This window comes from Vulpes vulpes, chromosome 15 (assembly GCF_048418805.1).
Source record: "Vulpes vulpes isolate BD-2025 chromosome 15, VulVul3, whole genome shotgun sequence".
NCBI classification, from domain to species: domain Eukaryota; kingdom Metazoa; phylum Chordata; class Mammalia; order Carnivora; family Canidae; genus Vulpes; species Vulpes vulpes.
In genome coordinates, this window is record NC_132794.1 from 54,309,044 (window position 1) to 54,331,019 (window position 21,976).

The 21,976-nt window shown below is 37.8% G+C and overlaps 1 protein-coding gene across 3 annotated transcripts in view; it reads left to right on the forward strand.

Annotated features, from left to right (window-relative positions):
* The window catches only part of SLC12A1 (solute carrier family 12 member 1), an 89,890-nt gene extending 72,952 nt beyond the window's left edge, over positions 1–16,938 (forward strand). For all 3 annotated transcript variants that reach the window (XM_025998668.2, XM_025998667.2, XM_072738468.1), the window contains exons 22-27: positions 1,120–1,251; positions 1,490–1,601; positions 3,366–3,452; positions 12,402–12,537; positions 14,581–14,648; positions 15,630–16,938. In XM_025998668.2, coding sequence (XP_025854453.1) covers positions 1,120–1,251; positions 1,490–1,601; positions 3,366–3,452; positions 12,402–12,537; positions 14,581–14,648; positions 15,630–15,765 — 671 coding nt within the window. In that variant the 3' untranslated portion in view covers positions 15,766–16,938. The remainder of the gene's footprint in view (positions 1–1,119; positions 1,252–1,489; positions 1,602–3,365; positions 3,453–12,401; positions 12,538–14,580; positions 14,649–15,629) is intronic.
* The last annotated feature ends 5,038 nt before the right edge of the window (positions 16,939–21,976 follow it).

The following is a 21,976-nucleotide window of genomic DNA, read 5'->3' on the forward strand; positions in this document are numbered from 1 at the left end:
TTACTTTCTCCCTCAGCAGTCCTAGGGAGATAGAAGCCATGTAAGATAATTGCTTCGGAACTGACAGGCCCTAAACATGGAAGCGGCAAAAGACGGAACAAAGCATCTTCAGAACCCCTCAGATCAGAGAGGAAGCTCTGAAGCAGCTGTCAGCCCTACTCTAAGCACTTTGCTGACACCATCCCTTTGAAACAGAGCAATGAAGTCACAACTTTAAAAGATGTGGAAATGAGAAATAATATATATGGTGTAGCAATGAAAATCTCTACTGGCAAATAGGAGCCAGGGTCCTGCTCAAACACTGGCCTAATTCCCTGGTATACTTTCACTATATCCTTGAGAGGGTGGAAAGTGCAGTAAAAAAATTAAAAATAAAATAAAAATAAAATTTGAAGAACTTTCTGTACATCCTTATCTCTACCTCAAGTAAAGGAATTTTGTCTTTCTGTATTTCCTGGCTTGTTCATCTCATTCATTGAGATTCAAATAGCTCAGTGGCTTTCCCTTTGCTTCACAAGTCTCCTTGGAAACAGAAAAGCATCAAGCCAGGCTAATATTAGGACCTAAGGGGCATAGAATCAAGATGCATTTGGTCCCTAGCCAACTTTATAATCCAGACATTCATGGAATTTACACCCATTGCACTCAAATGAATGCTCTAATGAAGAAATAATTCTGCTTCTATTGCTTATATCTAGAAAACCAATCACCACATCTTCTACTTTCAAGTAAATTTGAAAATATGATTAAGTTGTTATATCTGAAATTTTGGAAAATGGTGATATTTTAGCTATTGTATCAGATAATTTAGCATTGTTACCTGCCTAAATAATAATTCTACCCTGAGATTACTAGAGACCTGAAAATAATCTACTGCTTTATTATAAAAACTGTAATCATGAAACCAGTATCAAATTTTTTTGAACTTTTAAAGGTGACCTAAATTACTATGGGACTTGACCTTTATCTCTTCTTTTCAGAGCTCACTGTTTACCAGTAAGTATAAAAAAATACAGATCCATGACCCTTCCTCTATTTCCCTGAATAGATTTATTGTCAAGTTATTTTGTTTCTTTCTTCAAAATGCAAATGTGTATACTACTTTTTCTTTCATTACAGATAGCAGCATGAACACGATCCAATCAATGCATGTGGGGGAGTTCAACCAGAAATTGGTGGAAGCCAGCACCCAATTTAAAAAGAAGCAAGGAAAAGGCACAATTGATGTGTGGTGGTTATTTGATGATGGAGGTAAAAACAATTCCAGAATATACACTAGGGAGCAGAAGTACTATGTTGATCAATTTAACAAACAGCACGGGAAGGTATATAAACACAGTATCAGTTAAAGAATAATATTTCTGTGTTTTCCAAAGATTTTAAATTATTTAGGAGCAATGAATGTGGGAATGAATTAGGATGTAAAGCTATTCATTTCCTCTTTGTGAGACATACTCATTCCTTCTGTCATAATTTACTCTTTCTTTAGGGTTAACACTCCTTATCCCCTATATCTTGACTCTCAGAAAAAAATGGAAAGACTGTAAATTAAGAATCTATGTTGGAGGGAAGATCAATCGCATTGAAGAAGAAAAAATTGCGTAAGTAACTCATCACTCTGTGTTAGAACACTTTGGATGTCTGTTGCTTTAATTTTAAGAACTTTAAGTGTTTCTGAGACACAAGAGATCTAAAGACAAAGCCATAGTGATAGGCCTTGTGTTTAGTTAGTTTTTTGGTCATTAAATTATCTGCATAATTCTTGTAATCACTCTCTTTGTGTCTCTTGATCCCCTGCCACAAATGCTTTCAAAAAGGAGTTTGACACAGAAGCCTCATCTCAAGTCTTGAATGAGACTATCATTGTCTTGTATAATGTTTGCTTTGCTTTGACTAGTGACTGTATCCAAGAAAGGAAAATCCCAAAGGAATCTGTGTCCAGTAGCTTCCTTGGGGCAGGTGGAACCTGTTAATTTGTGGTGATTACTCCAGCAGAGCACCCTAAAATAGAACTGAGAGACCAAACCTGGTCCTAGTCCCAGCCCTGCCCTCAGTGAGCCGCAGGACCTTGCAACAACAGTCAGGGCACAGATCTAGGCCCTCTGTTTCTCATCTGTGGCTTGAAAGAGTTCAAATGGATGACTATTGAAAACTCTTTTACTTAAAAAATTCAAATCAGTCCCCAGAATGATCTTTGGGAACTAAATTTGCATCTTTGTCATTGATTTAACTGTGGAGAGCCTGATGTGTAGCTGTGGAAGCAGCAAGCATGTTGAGAATGTGGTGCATCCAAACGTCTCTGGTGGAAATCTGGAAAGAGACCTTCAGCAGCCCTCATGGCAAGCCTAAGTCCTGAGCCCTTCCAAAAGTCACAAAATAATGGCAGACATTTATTCAGTAATTTGTCATATTTTCTCCCCCATCCTGGAAGGATAATATATATTAAATATATAATACATGCTTAAATATATAATTTTATTATATATATTATATGATTAATATATTTCATTCCTCTTAAAGAGAGTCATATTATAATGAAAACTAACATGATGGCTATAATAATTTGTATTTTCTTAAGGCCTCCAGTAACTTACTGGGGGCAAGTGATGAAATTTAAAGATGGCTGGTGGATTAGATGATAGCATGGCATCAGCGTTAAATTTCCTGATTTCAAAGACTGTACTCTGTTTGCATAAAAGAATGTTGTTATTCTTAGAAAATACTGAAATATTTATAGATAAAGGAGCCTAAGAGCAGTAGCTTACTTTAGATGGAAGCTAGGCAGGTGGTAGGTGAGCAGAAAGCAAGAAGAAAAGGAAAGAAAGCTGTAGATAGACAGCTGTAGCTGTATATAAAGAGAAAAAGTGTTAAATCAAATGGGGCAAGATATAAACAATTGGCAAGATCTGGTATTTCTTTGTGTATGCTGTCCTTGCAGCTTTTCTGTAACTTTGAAATTGTATCAAAAATTTCAGTTGCCAGGGGAAGAACCGCCAATATATAATAATATATCATAATTATTAGTCTGTCAGTACATTGTCAGTAACTCTAAAAATTATCAGCAAGATGATAGTCAATAATATTAAATTTGTCCTCTTTTTTCCCAAATGATAAGGAAGTATGTACAGCTCTATGTTATCTTACCTGAAATGCGAATGCAGAGTTGGGTTTGCTCTTCCTAGGATCTGCACCTACAAGAATTTGTCTTTGCCATCAGTGGAATAGCTTGGTCGCATTTAATATACTGTGATGGAAATCAAACACTAAGCAGAGCCTTTGAACATGAAGCTGAAATAAGCTGTGAACTCTTTGCCTGAAAATAGTCACCTATGCAATGATGAAGTATTTCTCTCTTATATTTCCAGAATGGCTTCCCTTCTGAGCAAATTTAGGATAAAATTTGCAGATATCCATATCATTGGTGACATCAACATTAAACCAAACAAAGAGAGGTATGAAACATTTAACAAGATCCGTTGTTTACTGCTGGTACTGTCTCATTTTCTTTTGTGTTGATTATTGAAGGGTAAAAATGTTGTCTATCAACTGCAGTGACCTCCTAATAAGATATAATTAAAAGGGACTTACTTCAGATAACCATGCAGAGCTATCAAATAAATTATAATAGGAGGAAAAGGTTTTATGGTAAAGTTAAGCTTGAGAGAAAGAGACTTGTTGAAACACAGATTAGTTCGCATTTTAGAATTGCCCTTCATGTTCTTGGTTTCTTTGGTGGCAAGAGTAGCAGGAAGCACAAGCTCAGCCAATTCTGGACTGAGCTGTCAGGGCAAGGTCTCATTATTTAAAATTACTGGTGGGGTACCTGGGTGGCATAGTCAGTTAAGCATCCACTCTTAATTTCGGCTCAAGTCGTGATCTCAGGGTCTTGAGATGGAGCCGGGCCTCAGGCTCTGCGCTCACTCAGTGAGGAGTCTGCTTGAGATTCATTCCCCTCACCCCGGTCCCTCCCTTCCCTTTAAAATAAATAAATCTTTTTTAAAAAATTCTTTTTAAGTTACTGGTGGTACATCTTGGATGGGGAGCTCTGACAGAGAAGAGAGAAACAGCTTGAGTTTTCCTTGCACAATGACAGGGCCGACCCTCCACAGCTATTTTCACTTTTAGGTACTAAGGGCCCATGCCATAGAGCTATGAAATTTTGGGAGTCCTCTAAAACTATCTGAAACCTGGCAAGGAAATGTCTTGGTTCCAAATTTTTAAAATGCCGAAATTGAAATAATTGTCTAAATGTCTTCAAGCCGTGGCATAATTTTAACCCTCATTAATTATTAGATTTGCCAAGTCCATGGTATTTGAAAACAGCTTGTAGGCTAGATCCTCACAGGAATTCCCAGACGTGCAAGAAGAGTGTCTGGAAATTAGAGCTGATGTTAAACAAACTACTTTGAGTGATAATTTACCAATTATAATATTTTTCAATTGTTTACAGTCCAAAATCATATTTACTGTTGCATCTGCATACGACTTAATACATTTGATTTGGTGTGGAGTGGGGCGTTCAAGGTTGAGAGTACAAAAGGGACACAAGGATCTTAGTAGAGCTTAGGTTCTTAGTGGCCCATTGGACATCTTCTTATTTCTGTTTACCATCATTTCTCCTTCCTCCTGCAGTTCTTGATGGGTTGCAATTCCACACTCAAATCTTATTATTCTTCCCTTCTTTTGATTCACTGTTATCCTATATGAACTAAATATCTACCAAAAAAGCATCCAGATTTAAGATGCAACCTTAGGAGCTACCCTACCTTGAACTTCATGTCATCTGAGGGTATTCATGATGCCTCCAAGGCTGCGGGTCAGTTAAAATGGCTTTACAAAACATCCTAATTATGATAAGAAAACTATAATCAACAGAGTTCACCCTGGTTATGATTATGCAATATTTCCTCACATCATATAAACCACTAATGCCTTCTATTCCTATATTTCTACAGTTTTAAATACTTAAAATTAAGATGCAGTTAATAATACCTCTTAGTAAATGTAATTAACATTCTGATATGAACTGGGTTGTCATGTAGTAATCTCTGGTAGCCTTCCACATTTCATTTGAAGAATTTTAATTCCTAAGTCATTGGAATTGGCAATGATGTGATCAAACAGGCTCTTCTTACGTCTCTAATTGGTGGAAATGCATTCTATTTCATAACACAGCAGGTACAATGATTTCCTAGCATGTGCCACTTCGCAACAGGCCAGAGCCTGCCAGAGCTCTGTAAGCATAGGGCTATTTACTGTTGTCTGGAGGGTAGTCGTGGTGTCTCCTAATGACTTCAGTTTTTCTATTAGCCCTGGCTCAATGCTGGACACAAATTAGTCATCTACTCCTTGTAGTCAAATTCTTCTTGCTGTTATTTGTCTTAACAGCAACTAAGGACTGTCTTTGCTTGCTGATTAATTTTGTTTCTATATCCTTTGCCTCTTTACTGATCAATCTGATTTTCTCAAGTTTCTTTCCCTTTCTTTCATGCTAGTCTCTGCCATGCTGCCACAGTTACTCCCTGCATAGCTATCCTATCTGTCCTGTCACCAAGGATGTCAATGTACCTCTTCCATTAATGCTTTTCCATTGTTTGAGTGCCCATCAATTTATTTTACTAACCCTGAACTTTGTGCTCTTTTCATTTTTAAAAATATTTTACTTATTTATTCATGAAAGACGCACAGAAGAGGCAGAGACATAAGCAGAGGAAGAAGCAGACACCTCTCTGTGGGGAGCCCGATGCGGAACTCAAACCCAGGACTCCAGGATCACGACCTGAGCCAAAGGCAGACCCTCAACCTCTGAGTTATAACAGATGCCCCTGTTATTCTTTTTTCAGACAGTAAATATTATGGAGAGTAGTAAAAAATGAAGGACCAGGCATTTTTGTTCTTGTACTGGTGTCTAAATTTAATTTTAGACACCATTTTAATTTGTGTTTCTTAAATATCCTTATCATCCTGCAGTGAATGCAGAAATCTATTTCCCTGTCTCAGGAAAAACAAAATGAATTAGATTTCACAATTTGGGGGATATTTTTCTCTGATAGTTCAAGGTCTTGAGGAAAATGCAAAAAAAAAAAACAAACCTATTTTTACTGCAATAAAAGAATCTTTGCAGCTAATGTACCCTGGTGTGAAGAAAAAATACCACCAAGGAAAGGGGTGCTGGAAGAGTCATTCTCCTCTCTTCAGCCTTCCACTATAACTGATATCATATTGCTTTGTCAAACAGTCACATATCTGGCATTGGCAATGATATTCAAATATATAAAAGCAATCCTACTTTAAAACAGAGAATGATCAGTCGGTAAATCTCACAGATGGCCATTGGTAGTACATCTGGTACCTTTGTGATAATTTTTTATTAAGTTTTTAATCTTAATTCCAATATAGTTAACTATGTTATATTAGTTATATTAGCTTCAGGTATACAATAGAGTGATTCAACAATTCTGTGTATTACTGAGTGCTCATCATGATAAGTGTACTCTTAATCCCCTTCGCCTATTTCACCATCCTCCCACCTATCTCCCCTCTAGTAACCGTCTATTTTCTATAGTTAAGAGTCTGTTTTTTTGGTTTGTCTTTTTATTCCTTTGTTCAATTGTTTGTTTCATAATTCCACATATAAGTGAAATTACATGGTATTTGTCTTCCTCACACTAGCTTATTTCATTTAGCATTATAATCTCCATTTCCATCCATGTTGCTGCAAATGACAAGATTTCATTCTTTTTTATGACTGAGTAATATAATGGGGGATGCAAATATCCTTTCAAGTTAGTGTTTTTGTATTCTTCGGGTGAATACCCAGTACTACAATAACTAGATCATAGGCTAGCTCTATTTTAAATTTTTGAGGAACCTCCGTACTATTTTCCAGAGTAGCAGCACCAGTTTGCATTCCTACTAACAGTTCGTGATGGTTCCATTTTCTCCACATCCTGTTTCTTTTGTTTTTGTTTTTTTTTTTATTTTAACCATTCTGAAAGGTGTGAAGTAATATCTCATTGTAGTTTTGATTTGCATTTCCCTGGTGATGAGTGATGTTGAGCATCTTTTCACTGGTCTGTTGGCCATCTGTATGTCTTCTTTGGTGAAATGTCTGTTCATGTCTTTTGCCCATTTTTTTAATTGGATTATTTGTTTTGGGATGTTAAGTTGTGTAAGTTCTTTATATATTTTTGGATTCTAACCCTTTATTGGATATGTCATTTGCAAATATCTTCTCCCCATCAGTGGATTCCATTTTAGTTTTTCTGATTGTTTCCTTCGCTGTGCACAAGGTTTTTATTTTGATGTAGTCCCAATAATCTAATTTTGCTTCTATCTCCCTTGCCTCATGAGACATACCGAGAAAAAAGGTTGCTATGGTGAATGTCAGAGAAATTACTGCCTATGCTCTCTTTTAGGATTTTTGTGGTTTCAGATCTCACATTTAGGCCTTTAATCCATTTTGAGTTTATTTTTTGTGTATGGTGTAAGAAAGTGGTCCAGCTTTATTCTTTTGCATGTAGCTGTCTAGTTTTCCCAACACCATTTGTTGAAGAGACTGTCTTTTTCCCATTGCATATTCTTGTCTCCTTTGTTGAAGATTAATTGACCATATAATTATGGGTTTATTTCTGGGCTTTCTGTCCTGTTCCATTGATCCATGTGTCTATTTTTGTGCCAGTGCCATACTGTTTTGATTACTACAGCTTTGTAGTATAACTTGAAATCTAGAATGGTGATATTTCAATCTTTGGTTTTTCTTTTTCAAGATTATTTTGGCTATTTTGTGGTTCCATACAAATTTTACGATTATTTGTCCTAGATGTGAAAAATGCTGTTGGTAGTTTTATAAGGATTGCATTAAATCTGTAGGTTGCTATAAGTAGTATAGACATTTTACCAATAGTTGTCCAAGTTATGAGCATGAAATAATTTTCCATTTGTTTGTGTCATCTTCAATTTCTTCTATTAGTGTTTTATACTTTCAAGTACAGGTGTTTCACCTCCTTGGTTGTGTTCATTCCCAGATATTTTATTATTTTTGGTGTAATTATGAAAGGGATTGCTTTCTTAATTTCTCTTTCTGTTATTTCCTAATTAGAGTATAGAAATGCAATGGATTTCTGTACATTGATTTTATATCCTGTGACTTTACTGAATTCAGTTATCAGTCTAGTAGTTTTTTTGGTGGAATTTTTAGGCTTTTTGATATGTAGTAGCATGTCAGCTGCAAATAGTGTAAGGAATACTTCTTCCTTATCAATTTGAATGCTTTATGTTTCTTTTTCTTGTTTGATTGCTATGGCTAGGACTTCCAGTACTATGTTGAATAAAAGTGGTGAGAGTGGACATCCTTGTCTTGTTCCTGATCTTTCAGGGAATGCTATCAATTTTCCACAATTGATTATAATGAGCTGTGGGTTTTTCATATATGGCCTTTATTATGTTGAGTTATGTTCCCTCTAAACCTACTTTTGTTGAGGCCTTTGGATCATTTTTAAAAGGCAACTCCTCTGAATTCAATTAGAGAAAGAAGAATCTTCCTCTGAGCTGATCCAGGCCCTGTCCAAGGGCCTAACACTTATTAGAGTGCCAGCTCAATTTCAGCTCTCTTGGCCAGGAAGCCCCTACCTACTATTAATAATTATCTCCCCAACACTGCTTTTTCTTGGTCATCATGTGACATACAATGTCAAAAATAGTTTGAGAATGATTTCCATGTTGGAGGCTAATGTTAAATGTACCTAGATTGCCTCTAATAAATCCTTTGACTACTCATAAAACATCAGTATTATGTCAGTATTATCAGTAATATGGAGATATTTTATCATAGAAACATTATAAATATGGCTAGGCAAGGGTGAAAGGGAGTACAAAAGCAAAGTTAATGAGAAAATAACTGAGCCTGGAGAAACTGAAAATCTCTTGTGGTTAAATTTTATTTTTTATTGAATATACTGATTTAAAAGTCATAGGCCAAAAAGGCAACAATCTTTACATAGAAATTAAAGAGAAAGTAGGAGCAATTAACTGGATACTTTAAAGATACTAGAGTCGTGGGGTGCCTGGGTGGCCCATTCTGTTAAGCAGTTAAACAGTTAAGCAGCTGACTCTTGGTTTTGACTCAGGTCATGATCTCAGGGTCATGAGATCTAGCCCTGTGTGGGGCTCTGCACTCAGTGGGAATCGGCCTATCCCTCTCCCTCCTTCTCTGCCCCTCTCCCCATGTTCTCTCTCAAATAAATAAAATCTTAAAAAAAAAGATACTAGAGTGGTCACAAAACAACTAGCCTATTAATTTGAGAAAAATCTTATATGAACTTAGGGGGAAATTTTTTTTTACAATTAACAAATTTTTATACTTTGGTGTCATGAAGAACAAGGATGAAGAAGGCAGGGCAGGTGTAAATTAATTTTTTAAATTGAACTAATGGTCATTTACATTCAATGGCATGTAAAACTTGGCCTATTCTGGAGTCAATTAAAAAAAATTTTATAGGGATACCTGGGTGGTTCAGTGGTTGAGTATGTGCCTTTGGCTCAGGTGGTGATCCTGGGATCCTGGGATCAGGCTCACCACAGGGAGCCTGCTTCTCCCTCTGCCTATGTCTCTGCCTCTCTTTCTGTGTCTCTCATGAATAAATAAATAAACTCTTTGGAAATTTTTATATAAAAAATCAGATTTCATAAGAATCAGAATAAAAATCTTGAGCCACCTTTGCATCATCTAGCTAGGAGAATGGAAAATGGTCAGCTCAGGGATAAACCTTAGGAGGAAGAAGTCAAGATGAACATAGACAAAGAACAGTAAGAGTTGAGAGAAAATAAATGGGCAAATACAATCCCATTATAACCCATTATGTCACTCAGCATGTTTTGATGCAAATAAAAAGTGACTTAAATGATGCAAATTATTGGTAAACATAACTGAAAAATCCAATTATGTTTTGGCTTTCAGGAAAAGCTTGATCTAGAAGGTTAATTTTGTAATCAAGGACTAATTCTCTTCCATTATCTTTACTCGACCTTCTATTATGAAAGCATCAATCAAAATTGATTTTGTTCGTAAAAACAAGATGACAGCCAGTAGCAACCAGGACTACATACTTGCTCATTTATGTTCAGTGGGACAGAAAGCTTGTCTCTTCTTTAGTCATTGAATTCACATCATGGGCTCCATTGCACCTACCTAAGCCACTAAGCCATTTTACTTGGTCAGTGAAATGCTAGGTGCCCTTTGGTCAAGTTTGCCTGAGATATGTGCCTACCCTGGCCAAAGGGCTCTGGCAGATGGAATAGAATTGTGCTGATTAGCTTATGCTGGCGATGGAGTCACTCTCACCCAAACTGCACTGGGGAGGATAGTATGGATGCCAAGGAGACAACAAGCAACATGCACTCCACTTCCTTTCTTAGGAAACTGTTTTCAAACTGGTTTTCCTAATAAGCACCTGGGCTGAGATGCAAATAAAACTTTTATCTTGATCAAAATAAGTATATAGAGAGCTTAAACAGAGAGCCTCTCAACTGCTAGCCTCAGTCCTATGACTGTGTAACCAAGACACCTTGGTTTTACAGGGCACTATACACTTTTCATAGCACTGTCACCCAAATCATCATCTAACCATGACACCAATCTTCAGGCCAGCTCTCAGCAGCCACCATTATCTCCTTTTATAGGCGAGGTTATCCAGGTCCAGGAGGACAATGGAAGTGTGGGAGTGAGAACCCAGGTTCTTCTTTCCTAGGCTGGCACCTTTCCATTGCACAGATTACAGCCAAGGGTCTCTGAAGGCATGGCACTTGGAAGGAATAGCAAATAAAAGTATCATGTAGAGGGTATTATGCTGAGTGAAGTAAGTCAATCGGAGAAGGACAAACAGTGTATGTTCTCATTCATTTCGGGAATATAAATAATAGTGAAAGGGAATATAAGGGAAGGGAGAAGAAATGTGTGGGGAATATCAGGAAGGGAGACAGAACATAAAGACTCCTAACTCTGGGAAATGAACTAGGGGTGGTGGAAGGGGAGGAGGGTGGGGGGTGGGGGTGAATGGGTGACGGGCACTGAGGGGGACACTTGACGGGATGAGCACTGGGTGTTATTCTGTATGTTGGTAAATTGAACACCAATAAAAATTAATTTATTTAAAAAAAATAAAACATTTATTAATGTTTAAGAACAAAAAAAAAGTATCATGTAGTTGAAAGAATAGGGCATATCAGTCATTCCCCATTGTTGTCTATTCTAAATAAACCAAAGTGTCAGAAATCTACTACATTCATTATCTCTTCAATCCCTTAATAAAGGCTCTGGCAGGTTCTCCTTTATAATCTCTGCACTTTGATCTGCAAATTCAAAATCAGGGCAACCGATGAGATCATTGAACTCATATTTTAATTCCTTAACCCAGCAGCACATTGATTCTAGTTACCTCTCATTCCAAAGTTACTAAATTATAAGCTATATTATATAAAATCAAAAGATATTGTATTATTTGGCATCATCTTACAGTAGCACACTGAAGACAACCATTCTCATAAATTGTAAGCTTTGTTTTTTGTTTAAAAAAATCTTTGAGATTCTTACAAAAGACAAGAATGAGATTTTCTGGCACTCTTTAAAATGTTCCACAGCTGTGAGATACTGCTATTAGTTTTCCACTCAATGATTTCTTCTTAATTGCTCTAAAATGGCCTCAGATTTTTAGACATAAAAATATTATTGATTTTTGTTCATTCCTCAAACATGCACCTGAAAAATAGTCATTTAAACATCTCAGACAGCAACAGTAGACATGAGAAGGACAAAAGCTGCATTATTTGCTGCAAACATCCAAATTGCTCTATAACCATTAAATTTGCTGTTCTTCTAGCTGCCCATCCACCGCCCCCTGCTGGCAGGGAAAGGGCCCTTTGGACTAAAAGGAGAGAGAAAGCCCAGCCAAATCCTATCCCAAGTAACCTAGTTCATCTCCCACATTAATTCAAGAATGTCTCCTAGACAGTCTGTGCAATGAGCAGATGGAAACTCATTTAAGCAGATGGAAACTTATTTATGAGCTAAAGTGTTTACATTACAATGGTGTCTTTGACTATACTGTGTAGAAAATGTATTTGCAGAATAATTACTATCTATGTGTTGATGCGTTTTTATTGAGGGTCTATTGCGCAGTAGGCTAACAGGGCTTCAAACATGTTAAGGCCTTTCCTTAGGTAGGGAGGCAGTACTATATCCATGGCTTTACTCACAGTAATTCCCCTGCAAAGATAATTCTTAAAAGATTTGCATGACATTCAGCTCTGATTCTGCAGCCAGCAGAGCCAGTCATACCTGGAGTATCTGTGAAATAATGAGTTAGTTTCCCACTGTGAGCCCTCCTTTATAATTCCAATTTCAGCTGGAAAGTCTTTGAAGAGATGATTGAACCATATCGTCTCCATGAAAGCTGCAAAGATTTAACAACTGCTGAGAAATTAAAGAGAGAAACCCCATGGAAAATTACAGATGCAGAACTGGAAGCAGTCAAGGAAAAGGTAAGGACTTGTCTTCCTTAATTTTTACTTTACTGTCTAACTAGCTGAAAAAGAAAACAGTGGTTGATTTAAAGATCAAGAAGTAACGATGTATCTGTTATAGAATTTCATTATTCCAGATCCAGGGTTTCTGCATTTTTCAAGTCCTTTTCAATCATATATTACTGGATATGAGGATTTAGAAACTGGTTTCCATTTCTTAATATAAAATCAATGCTTTTCTTGAAAGATAAAAAAAATCTCAGATTATTGATATATATTGCGAAGTCTCCTTTCAGATTTAATTTTATAGACCAGGAGATAGATCCATCATTCTAAAATAACTTAAGTCAATATGTGTACCAAGTTAAAGGTAAGTGACTCACAATTTAACACAGTAACAAAAAATTTTAACCTGATGAGGTTATGAAAACTAACAAAGTAATCTGAGAAAATACATAATTGGAATAATGATTATCAAAGTTGGGTTGAGCACATTTTGTAGGATGGATATAATAAATTACATTAGGAGCTGAACTTGAAACAAATTAGAATGAGAGATACTAAAGCTTTTCAAATTTAGTGGAGAAAATACTGAGCTAAGATTGATAAACTGTATAATAAACTGGCCAGTTATTTGTTTGCTTGTTTATTAGGGGAAGTTGGGAAGATTTTTATTTTTATTATTTTTAGTTTCACTTTTTTTTTTAATTTTTAGAGAGGCAGAGAGAGAGAGAGAGTTGGGGGATGAGCAGAGGCAAAGGGAGAGGGAGAGAGAGAATCTTAAGCAGACACCAGGCTCAGTACAGAACCCGATGCGGGGCTCAATCTCAGAACCCTAAGAACATGACCTGAGCCAAAATGAAGAGTTGCTTAAGCATCTGAGCCACCCAGGCACCCCTAGTTTCACATTTTCATTTAAACTCCACTTAGTTAACATACAGTATAATCAGTTTCAGGTGTAGAATTTAGTGACTCATTACTTCCATACAACACCCAGTGCTCATCACAAGTGCTCTCCTTGGGATCCCTGGGTGGCTCAGCAGTTTGACACCTGCCTTTGGCCCAGGGCGCAATCCTGGAGTCCCAGGATAGAGTCCCATGTCAGGCTACCGGCATGGAGCCTGCTTCTCCCTCCTCCTGTGTCTCTGCCTCTCTCTTTCTCTATGTCTATCATAAATAAATTAATTAATTTTAAAAAAAAATGTTCTCCTTAATCTCCATCATCCATTTAGCCCATCCCCCACCCACTTCCCTCCAGCAACCCTCTCTCACTCTCTCTCTCTCTCTCATAAACTGCCCACTTCTAACAAAGATTTTTCACCTAATTGAGCAAATCATACATCTAAGCCTTGATTTCTGAACCAATGAAGTATAATGGTAAGTATTATTCTCATCCCTGCAAAATTGTCAATGTAGTTATTTTTCCAAGTGAGTCTTTGGCTGACATTTTAGTTGAAACCAGTCTGCTGTGCTGATAAAATATTCAAAGAGCCTATATAATGTAGACTAGGATATAATTTATGTGCTTAGGATATTAAATTGGTATCATGATTCTATTAGTTCTTCTACCTCTAATCTGTTCCCAGATCTGGCCATTCTCACCTTCTCTTTACTGTTAACCATGTTTTCTGCTCGCTTGTTTTTTTTTTTCCTTAGACTTCAATAAGCCACTATAGCACAACAACCTGATCTTATTCTTTATCTTTCCAAAATTCCTCAGGAGTTTTTTTTAAGGTTTATCTATTTATTCCTGAGAGACACAGAAAGAGACAGAGACATAGGGAGAGGGAGAAGCAGGTTCCCTGTGAGAAGCCCAATGCAGGATTTGATCCCAGGACCCTGGGATCACTACCTGAGCCAAAGGCAGGTGCTCAACCACTGAGCCACCCAGGTGCCCCTCCCAGGAGTTTTTAAAACACTACTAGTATCCAAAGCTGAAAGAAATAATTGTAAGTTTTTTTGAAGTGAGGTCTTTTTTTTTTACTTCTCCATAATTTAAGTAGATTCACATTCATAATTCTGGTGGAACTGCTCTCAACAAAATCTAAATGTTGTCCACAGAGCTACCGCCAAGTTCGACTGAATGAACTCTTACAGGAGCACTCAAGAGCTGCTAATCTCATTGTTCTGTAAGTATCACTGCAGACATTTAAGAATATTACAGGGGAATCTTAGGTAAATGGGTTAATTGACTTAAAAAATAATGACTATTCAGGTGGAAAGTTTTAAAATTTTGGAACACGTGGGATTTTAGACAGTGAGAAAAAACGTCACCCTGAGACCCTGCCACTTGGACTTTCTCTCTGGTGTGCCCCACATGTAGGGCCAAGGCATGTGCCCACATAGAATCTTGGCTCCCTTTTCAGCCCATGCTCCAGACCCTGACCCTGGAACCTTCTGCCTAACAGGCCTCAAGTCAGCCACTGAGGCTCATGGGCTTCTTCCCTGTGTAGTGCTCCTGAGGTAGAGTCCACAGCATGTGGCTCCCTGCTATGTTGAAAGAGACCAAGGTAGGAAAAAAAGGCATAGGACTCTTCCTGTTTCCACTCTTGCCCTTCACTTCACAAATTTTAGAGGTGTACCTGTTGGAAATAGGAATGCTAACTTAAAGATTGACAACTAAACATGAAAAACAGCTATTTCACATTTTACCCCATGATATGATTCCTATGTATAAAGATTAATATGCCTTCAAGGTCTACAGGAGAGGACTATCCATGTAAGACCTAGAACAGTCTCCCGAATTGGGTAGCTGTTTTCTGAGGCTTCTGCCAAATACAAGAGTTTTAAAATATAGGGAAAATCATTTCCATCAAAAAAGGAGAGATATTGGTTGATCAAATTTTCTATTTATAGAGGAGTAAAAATTTATGGTTATATTTTGTTGCTGCTCTACAAGGCCTAAGACTATTTTTCTGGTTTATTGATATTTGTCTTATCTGAGAAATACATCGGTTTAATATCTATGTTCAGAATAATTTCAGTGCTTTCATGTTTGGGGGGAGGGTTACAAAAGTTTCAGGCCATTGGTTATTAAATAGCTCAGATGACTAGTGATGTTACTGCCTATAGTAATTGTCACTTTTTAAATTTTTCTTCCATGCTGTCAGGAGCCTTCCAGTGGCAAGAAAAGGATCTATATCAGATTGGTTGTACATGGCTTGGTTGGAAATCCTCACAAAGAACCTCCCTCCTGTTTTACTAGTTAGAGGAAACCACAAAAATGTCCTTACATTTTACTCTTAATATGTGAAAGATTGGAACACATTTTAATATACGAAAAATTAGGAAACATGTTCTGGTACTTTATGTTGGAAATCTGATCTATGGATTTACAAACCTCTGAGACAATCTTACAGGATTCCATAGAAACTGTCATTATTTTTTATTAGTTATTGGGGGCTATTTTTTTTCTATCAGCTTAAGAGGGTATCAAAGCTGATATCCTAGAAATGCTACCCCTAGGAAAACATCTTTATTGTTGCTGTTGATAAACAAGAAAATTAAGGAGACCATGCTGGCTTATCCTCATGAAAACCACCAACTTGATTGTAAGCATCTCCAGGCAAACCTAATCTTGTGTTTGCTGCTAGGCCTTGGTAGAGGCCTCAGCCCCACAGCAGGTCCTCATTAAATGCTTATTGACAGGCTAGTAGAGTAACTGTGGGTGGTTATCAAAGGAAAAGACAGACTGGGCAGGAACCTCGATTACATTTGGCCTTCTGAGAGGCTTATACCTACAAAGAAGATTTGAAAATCAATAACTGAAAACTTTAAGAAGTACTTGAGTCTACAACATGTTTAAAGCAGTTACCTAAATAAGGTTATTTAATGTAACACAGCGTATATACTTAGAGTGATCTGAGTGATTATTGATAACATATGGCTTCAATTTGCTGCTGACTGAAGAGTATGTCAGCTGGATCAGAAGACAACAATATTCAAATTAGATGAACTAGATTCCATTTTTAATATATAGACTTTGTTTTGCCTACTATTTTGAAATCTCCATCATAGTATTTCTTTGCATATTTGTTTCTAATTAAGTGGTTAGCACAGATGAGATCTTCTTAGATGTCTATTGAAAACCTAATACCCAAATTTTCAAACCATTATAAAGAAATATATCCTGAATCATATACTTAGTTACTCTCTATACTGATTGTATGGATTGAGAGGAATAATCTAATATGAAGTGGAGAAACTTACAAAATTACAAAATTGTGTGTTGTAGACAACATACAAGTATTGATTTTTTTATTTTTGTTAATATTCCTATAATAATCATACTGAAAAATCAACAATTTTTTTTTCTGATGAATGACTTGATTTTTTTTTTCTTAACACATTTTGACTGCTTATTCTAACTGATAAAATACAAGGGAAAAAATGAACCTGAAATAAAAGCATTGAAATTTGTATGCTTTGGCCAGGTCACATTTTTGCTTTCAAGTTGATGAAGATCACCGTGCAATGGCATATCAGATGTAAGCATTAAAAATTCAATCAGTTGCCTCGTCTCACGCTTGCCTAAAACCAGGAATTAAGATTTGGAATTCTAGGGGCACCTGGGTGGCTCAGTGGTTGAGTAACTGCCTTTGGCTCAGGGCGGAATCCCAGGGTCCTAAGATCAAGTCCCGCATCGGGCTCCCTGCGGGGAACCTGCTTCTCCCTCTGCCTTTGTCTCTGCTTCCCTCTCTGTGTCTTTCATGAATGAATAAAATCTTAAAAAAAAAAAAAATCTAAATTCTAAGCCCCGATTCAGCTCAGGAGGATAATGAGGGAGGAAAAAGGAAACAGTCACCAAAACTTAAGTAGCAGGCTAGCCACTCTAAATCTGGGACATTTGCCTCACTCAGCCCCAGATTAAACCATCCCTCTTGAGCCCTATATCCCCAAAACCTAAAGACTAGACTAGGTATGATCCCAGTGACCAGGGGAAGGAGCATCCAGCTTCATCTGGACCTCACAATTTTCAGAAACACTTTTGGAAACACTTTCTCTGGGAAAGGTGAGAAGTCATAGGACTTCTGTAACAGGGAATTCTGGCTCTTACATGCTTGAGAAGCTGTTGCACATGGGGTTCCCTGGGAAACAGACTCTCGAAGAACATTTAACATGGAGCATGTTTATTAAGGAGTGCCCTTGGGATCAACGCCTATGGAAGGGAGGGCTGGGAAGGAGGCAGGAAAGGGGAAGGAAAGCATGATGTGGGCCCGGGACAGCCTCAGCCACCTCCACAGGGAGCTCTGGAGACAAAGTTCATTCAGAGGTGTCCCAAGCCGGGCTGAGAGGGCCCAGCCTCTATACTCATGCATTGATCGGTCACTAGCAGGGTGAGGCAGTTCTCTGCTGCAGAAGCATCTCTGAGGGGCCTGAGAGCTGAAGTGTGTCTGCTAATTGCACTCCCTGCCACTGGGTAGTCCTTGAAACAGGGTCTGGTGGGACATCGTGATCCCACCACAGCAGTCCTATAAAGTAGTGGTCTAAAATAAAACAAAACACACAAAAAAAGCCCAAAAACTTGGACTGGCTTGAGTTCAAATTTTAGTCTTACCATTTATTAGTGGTTTGGCCTTAAACTAGTTATTTAATTTTCTGAGGGCTAAATGCAAGAGAGGGACTGAAGTGATGTCCCTGGGCTCCAGGTTAATGAAACAAGGGTAGACAGCCTGAGAAAAAGGGGTGAATGGCAGTAGGGACTGGCAGTTTTGGGGTCCAGGGTAGCTATACTGGGAATCGGTTAGGGTAGCAGAAAATTAAACAGATAGAGGCTGTGGTCAGACACCTGCAGATTCATGTAGCCCTTGGTGTCCTGCCCTTGTCCCTTGCTTCACTCAACTCAGTTAAGCCAACTACCCATCTCTGTGTCTACACTCAGCTTTCAGAGCAGGACGGAGAAAGTTGCATAATCACATGCATTTGTGTCAAATTTTCTCTGCCCTCTCACTTTGTTTACATTTCTCATCGGCATGCCCACTTCTTCCTCACAATGACTTCTCAAAATCTTCATCACTTTTTCAATTGATGACCATGCCGTCATCCCTACAACATATCCATGTGTGGTAGACATAAACCTTTCTTATCTAAATAGGACCATTCTGGGAGCATTGTCTTAATAAGTTCTTCTCTTAATACCCAATTCTAGAAATCTTTATTTGGAAGCTTAAAAAAAAAGATTGTAGATTCTTGGGACCCATAGATCTGCTAAATTAGAATCTGGGAGATGAGTCAATGATCTGCAAGGTTTTGGAACCTGCTCGCGGCAGTCTCTCCTATTCCTGTGACCTGACTGCCACTATAGGCTGATGTCCCCCAAATTTATTTATTTTTAATTTTTTTTTTAATTTTTATTAATTCATGAGAGACAGAGAGAGGCAGAAACATAGGCAGAGGGAGAAGCAGGCTCTCTGCGGGGAGCCCCACAAGAGACTAGATCCTGGGATCACGGCCTCAGCTGAAGGGAGATGCTCAACTACTGAGCCACCCAGGTGTCCCTGTCCCCCAAATTTATATTTTTCACATCTCCCCGAAGTCTCCAATACAAGTATGGAATTAGTAATTTTCACAGTGTTTCTCTTTGTAAATCCTACAGATGCAGGAAAACCAGACTTCTGTTCAAAAAACAAACAAACAAACAAACAAAAAACAGTCAAAACACACAATTGGAGCAAAGGCTTTCTCCATTGTCTACAGCTCCTCACCCCCCAAATGACCAAAGTAACATAAAAATAGGAAAGATCTGTATCACAGTAGGAACTAAGGAAGGATGCCATCCTTATGATAACATTAAAAAAAATCAAGTTATAGTTTACTTGGGACAAGATTAAAGGAAACTATCAAAGGTCAGCTTGTAACCAATACTCCAGAGAAAAAAATCACAAGAAGACCCTGAAAGATTTCCACCAGCCCCTCCCCCAGTTTGCATCTGGAGATGAGAAACTAGAGATGGGACTGAGTACAGCAGTGAGTGGGATCTGTTTTGCTGAATACAAAGAATATTCAGAAAAACCTACTCAGAGGGGCCACCCAAGTGCCCAGAACAGACGTGAATGCCTCTGAGAGGTACCAGAAAAATCTGTCCTTGCCATAGAGACTGAGCCAAAGACAAAATCAACTCTCAGTACACAACTTCTCCTAATACAAAGAAAAGTCACAGAGATGGACAATCTTGGCCCTTGGTCTCTGTTCTCAGGCTGCTAGGTTACTAAGCAGGTACTACAAGGTGCTATCAAGCAGACCTCTAGCTAAGATTAAATAGGAAAACTGTCACAATAACTAGATGGTGTGGTAAAGGGCCCTGTGTCAAGCACCAGTCCCGCCACATCTACTTGTCATCAGCATGGTTTAAAAGACTCACTGGGTCCTTAAAAGCCCATGGGGATGCTTACTGGATATTGCCACCCAGGTCACCTAGATATTTATTTCTAAAGCTTTCCTCTGCAGAGATTTAGGGACACATGACATAAGGGTGAGATCTGTCCAGACTCCACAAGAGGAGAAGAGAAGTTTCTCTGTTGGTGTAACTCACTTTAGTGCTATTATATCCCAGCTGCTGACAGATCATGACACCCCCAGCAGTTGCAGTAACAGCCAAGAAGTTAGATTCTTGCTCCAGCCCCAGCAGGTGGCCCAACTGCTCTTGCAGAGCCACCAGCTCCCCTACATCCTGTCAGCCTGGGTCAACAGGTGGAACCAACTTTCCACAGCAAGGTGTGGCCAATCTTACTTATCTCTTTTAGGATTTCCGAGGTTGAAACAATGATCTCAGCCTTCCTTTATCATGCAGGAAAAATGTTTTCCAAAAAATTACAAGATTTCTTCTCACTTATTTCACCATCCTAAATACACCATTATTTTAGGTCCCACTAAGGGAGAAAAAATCCTTGCCATTTAAACTATGACATGGTATTTGATCACTTGACATTTTTGCTATACTAATTGAGATACCTTTTTAAGGCTTATGTAAGTGTAGAATTTTAAATCATATACCATTCTTATAGATATAAAAAGAGGGGAAAAGAAGTAAAATATGGTTCCACTTCAGCGCCCCACTCTTCTATTCATATTTATACTCAGAGTTGATGTCCCCATTTTTCCACATGACAGGACTCTGGTGCCACCAAGAGAGCTAACAATGCAGTTTCTTACAAGGGAAAACCAATAGACACTATTTTGTTATTGGCATTAATATTTTGGATAACTATAAGTCTAAGCATGATTTTTTAAAAAATAACTTAAAGTTGTCTTCCAGTAGAAGGTAAGACATTGTGTGTAAATTTTAATACATAAAGAGCACAAAAACTGGGAAAAAAATCTATAGGAGTAAAGTCAGAAAAAAATTCTCATTAGAGAAGGGAAATCTTATCAGAGGATCATACAACAGAAGATCACACATACAACAAAGAAACAGAAACTATCTGTATTTAACTTTCTTAATGAAGACTCTCAAATTTAACAAAAAATAGTCAAACTCTAGCATCATATTCTAAATTATATATCAAAAAGGCTAAAAACAAAAGAATAAACAAAAATACAGAAACAGTCAAACAAAAAGTAGAGTTGGCAGTATTATTAAAAGTTTAGGACTAAAAGAATTAAGAAGAAAAAGAGAGTATCGTTTTGTGTTTCCAAAAAACGTATAGCCACAAGATAGCTATCATAATAACCGAGCTTTATGTAAATAGCATAATATTGACATAAATCACATAAGAATTGTTGGAAACAAAAAGAGTCACAGAGAGTCAATTTTCTTGGGAAACAGTTCACCTATATCACAACCTTGAAAGACCAAGGATAAGAGAATTCAAACTACATTTAAAAATTTAATTAGGATTTAATAGGGGGTTTGGGGGCCCCAGTGGGTTAAGTGTCTGCCTTTGTCCAGGTCATGAACCCAGGGTCTTGGGATGGAGCCCAACATCGGGCTCCCTGCTCAGGGGAGAGTCTTCTTCTCTCCTGCTCCCCCTGCTTGTGCTCTCCATCTCTCTTTCTCTCTCTCTCTCTCTCTCTCTCTCTCTTTCAAATAAATTAATAAAATCTTTTTTTTTTTTTAATGGATTTAGGGACGCCTGGGTGTCTCAGCGGTTAAGCGTCTGCCTTTGGCTCAGGTCATGATCCTGGGGTCCTGGGATTGAGTCCTAGTCCCTGGGATTGGGCCTGCTTCTCCCTCTGCCTGTGCCTCTGCCTCTCTCTGTGTCTCTCGTGCATAAAAAAATAAAATCTTTAAATATGTATATATATAAATATAAAAATTAAAAATAGATTGAATGGGTACAACAGTGCTTATGCACAGAGAATACATTGCCTTTTAGGAATCTACAGTATGTTTTTAAAAACAAATTATATATTAGATACCTCAGTAAATGCCAAATATGGAAATAGTAAATATATTTTTATCAAAATCCAACTACCATTATTTACAGATATAAACAACAACATCATGTAAGCAACATCA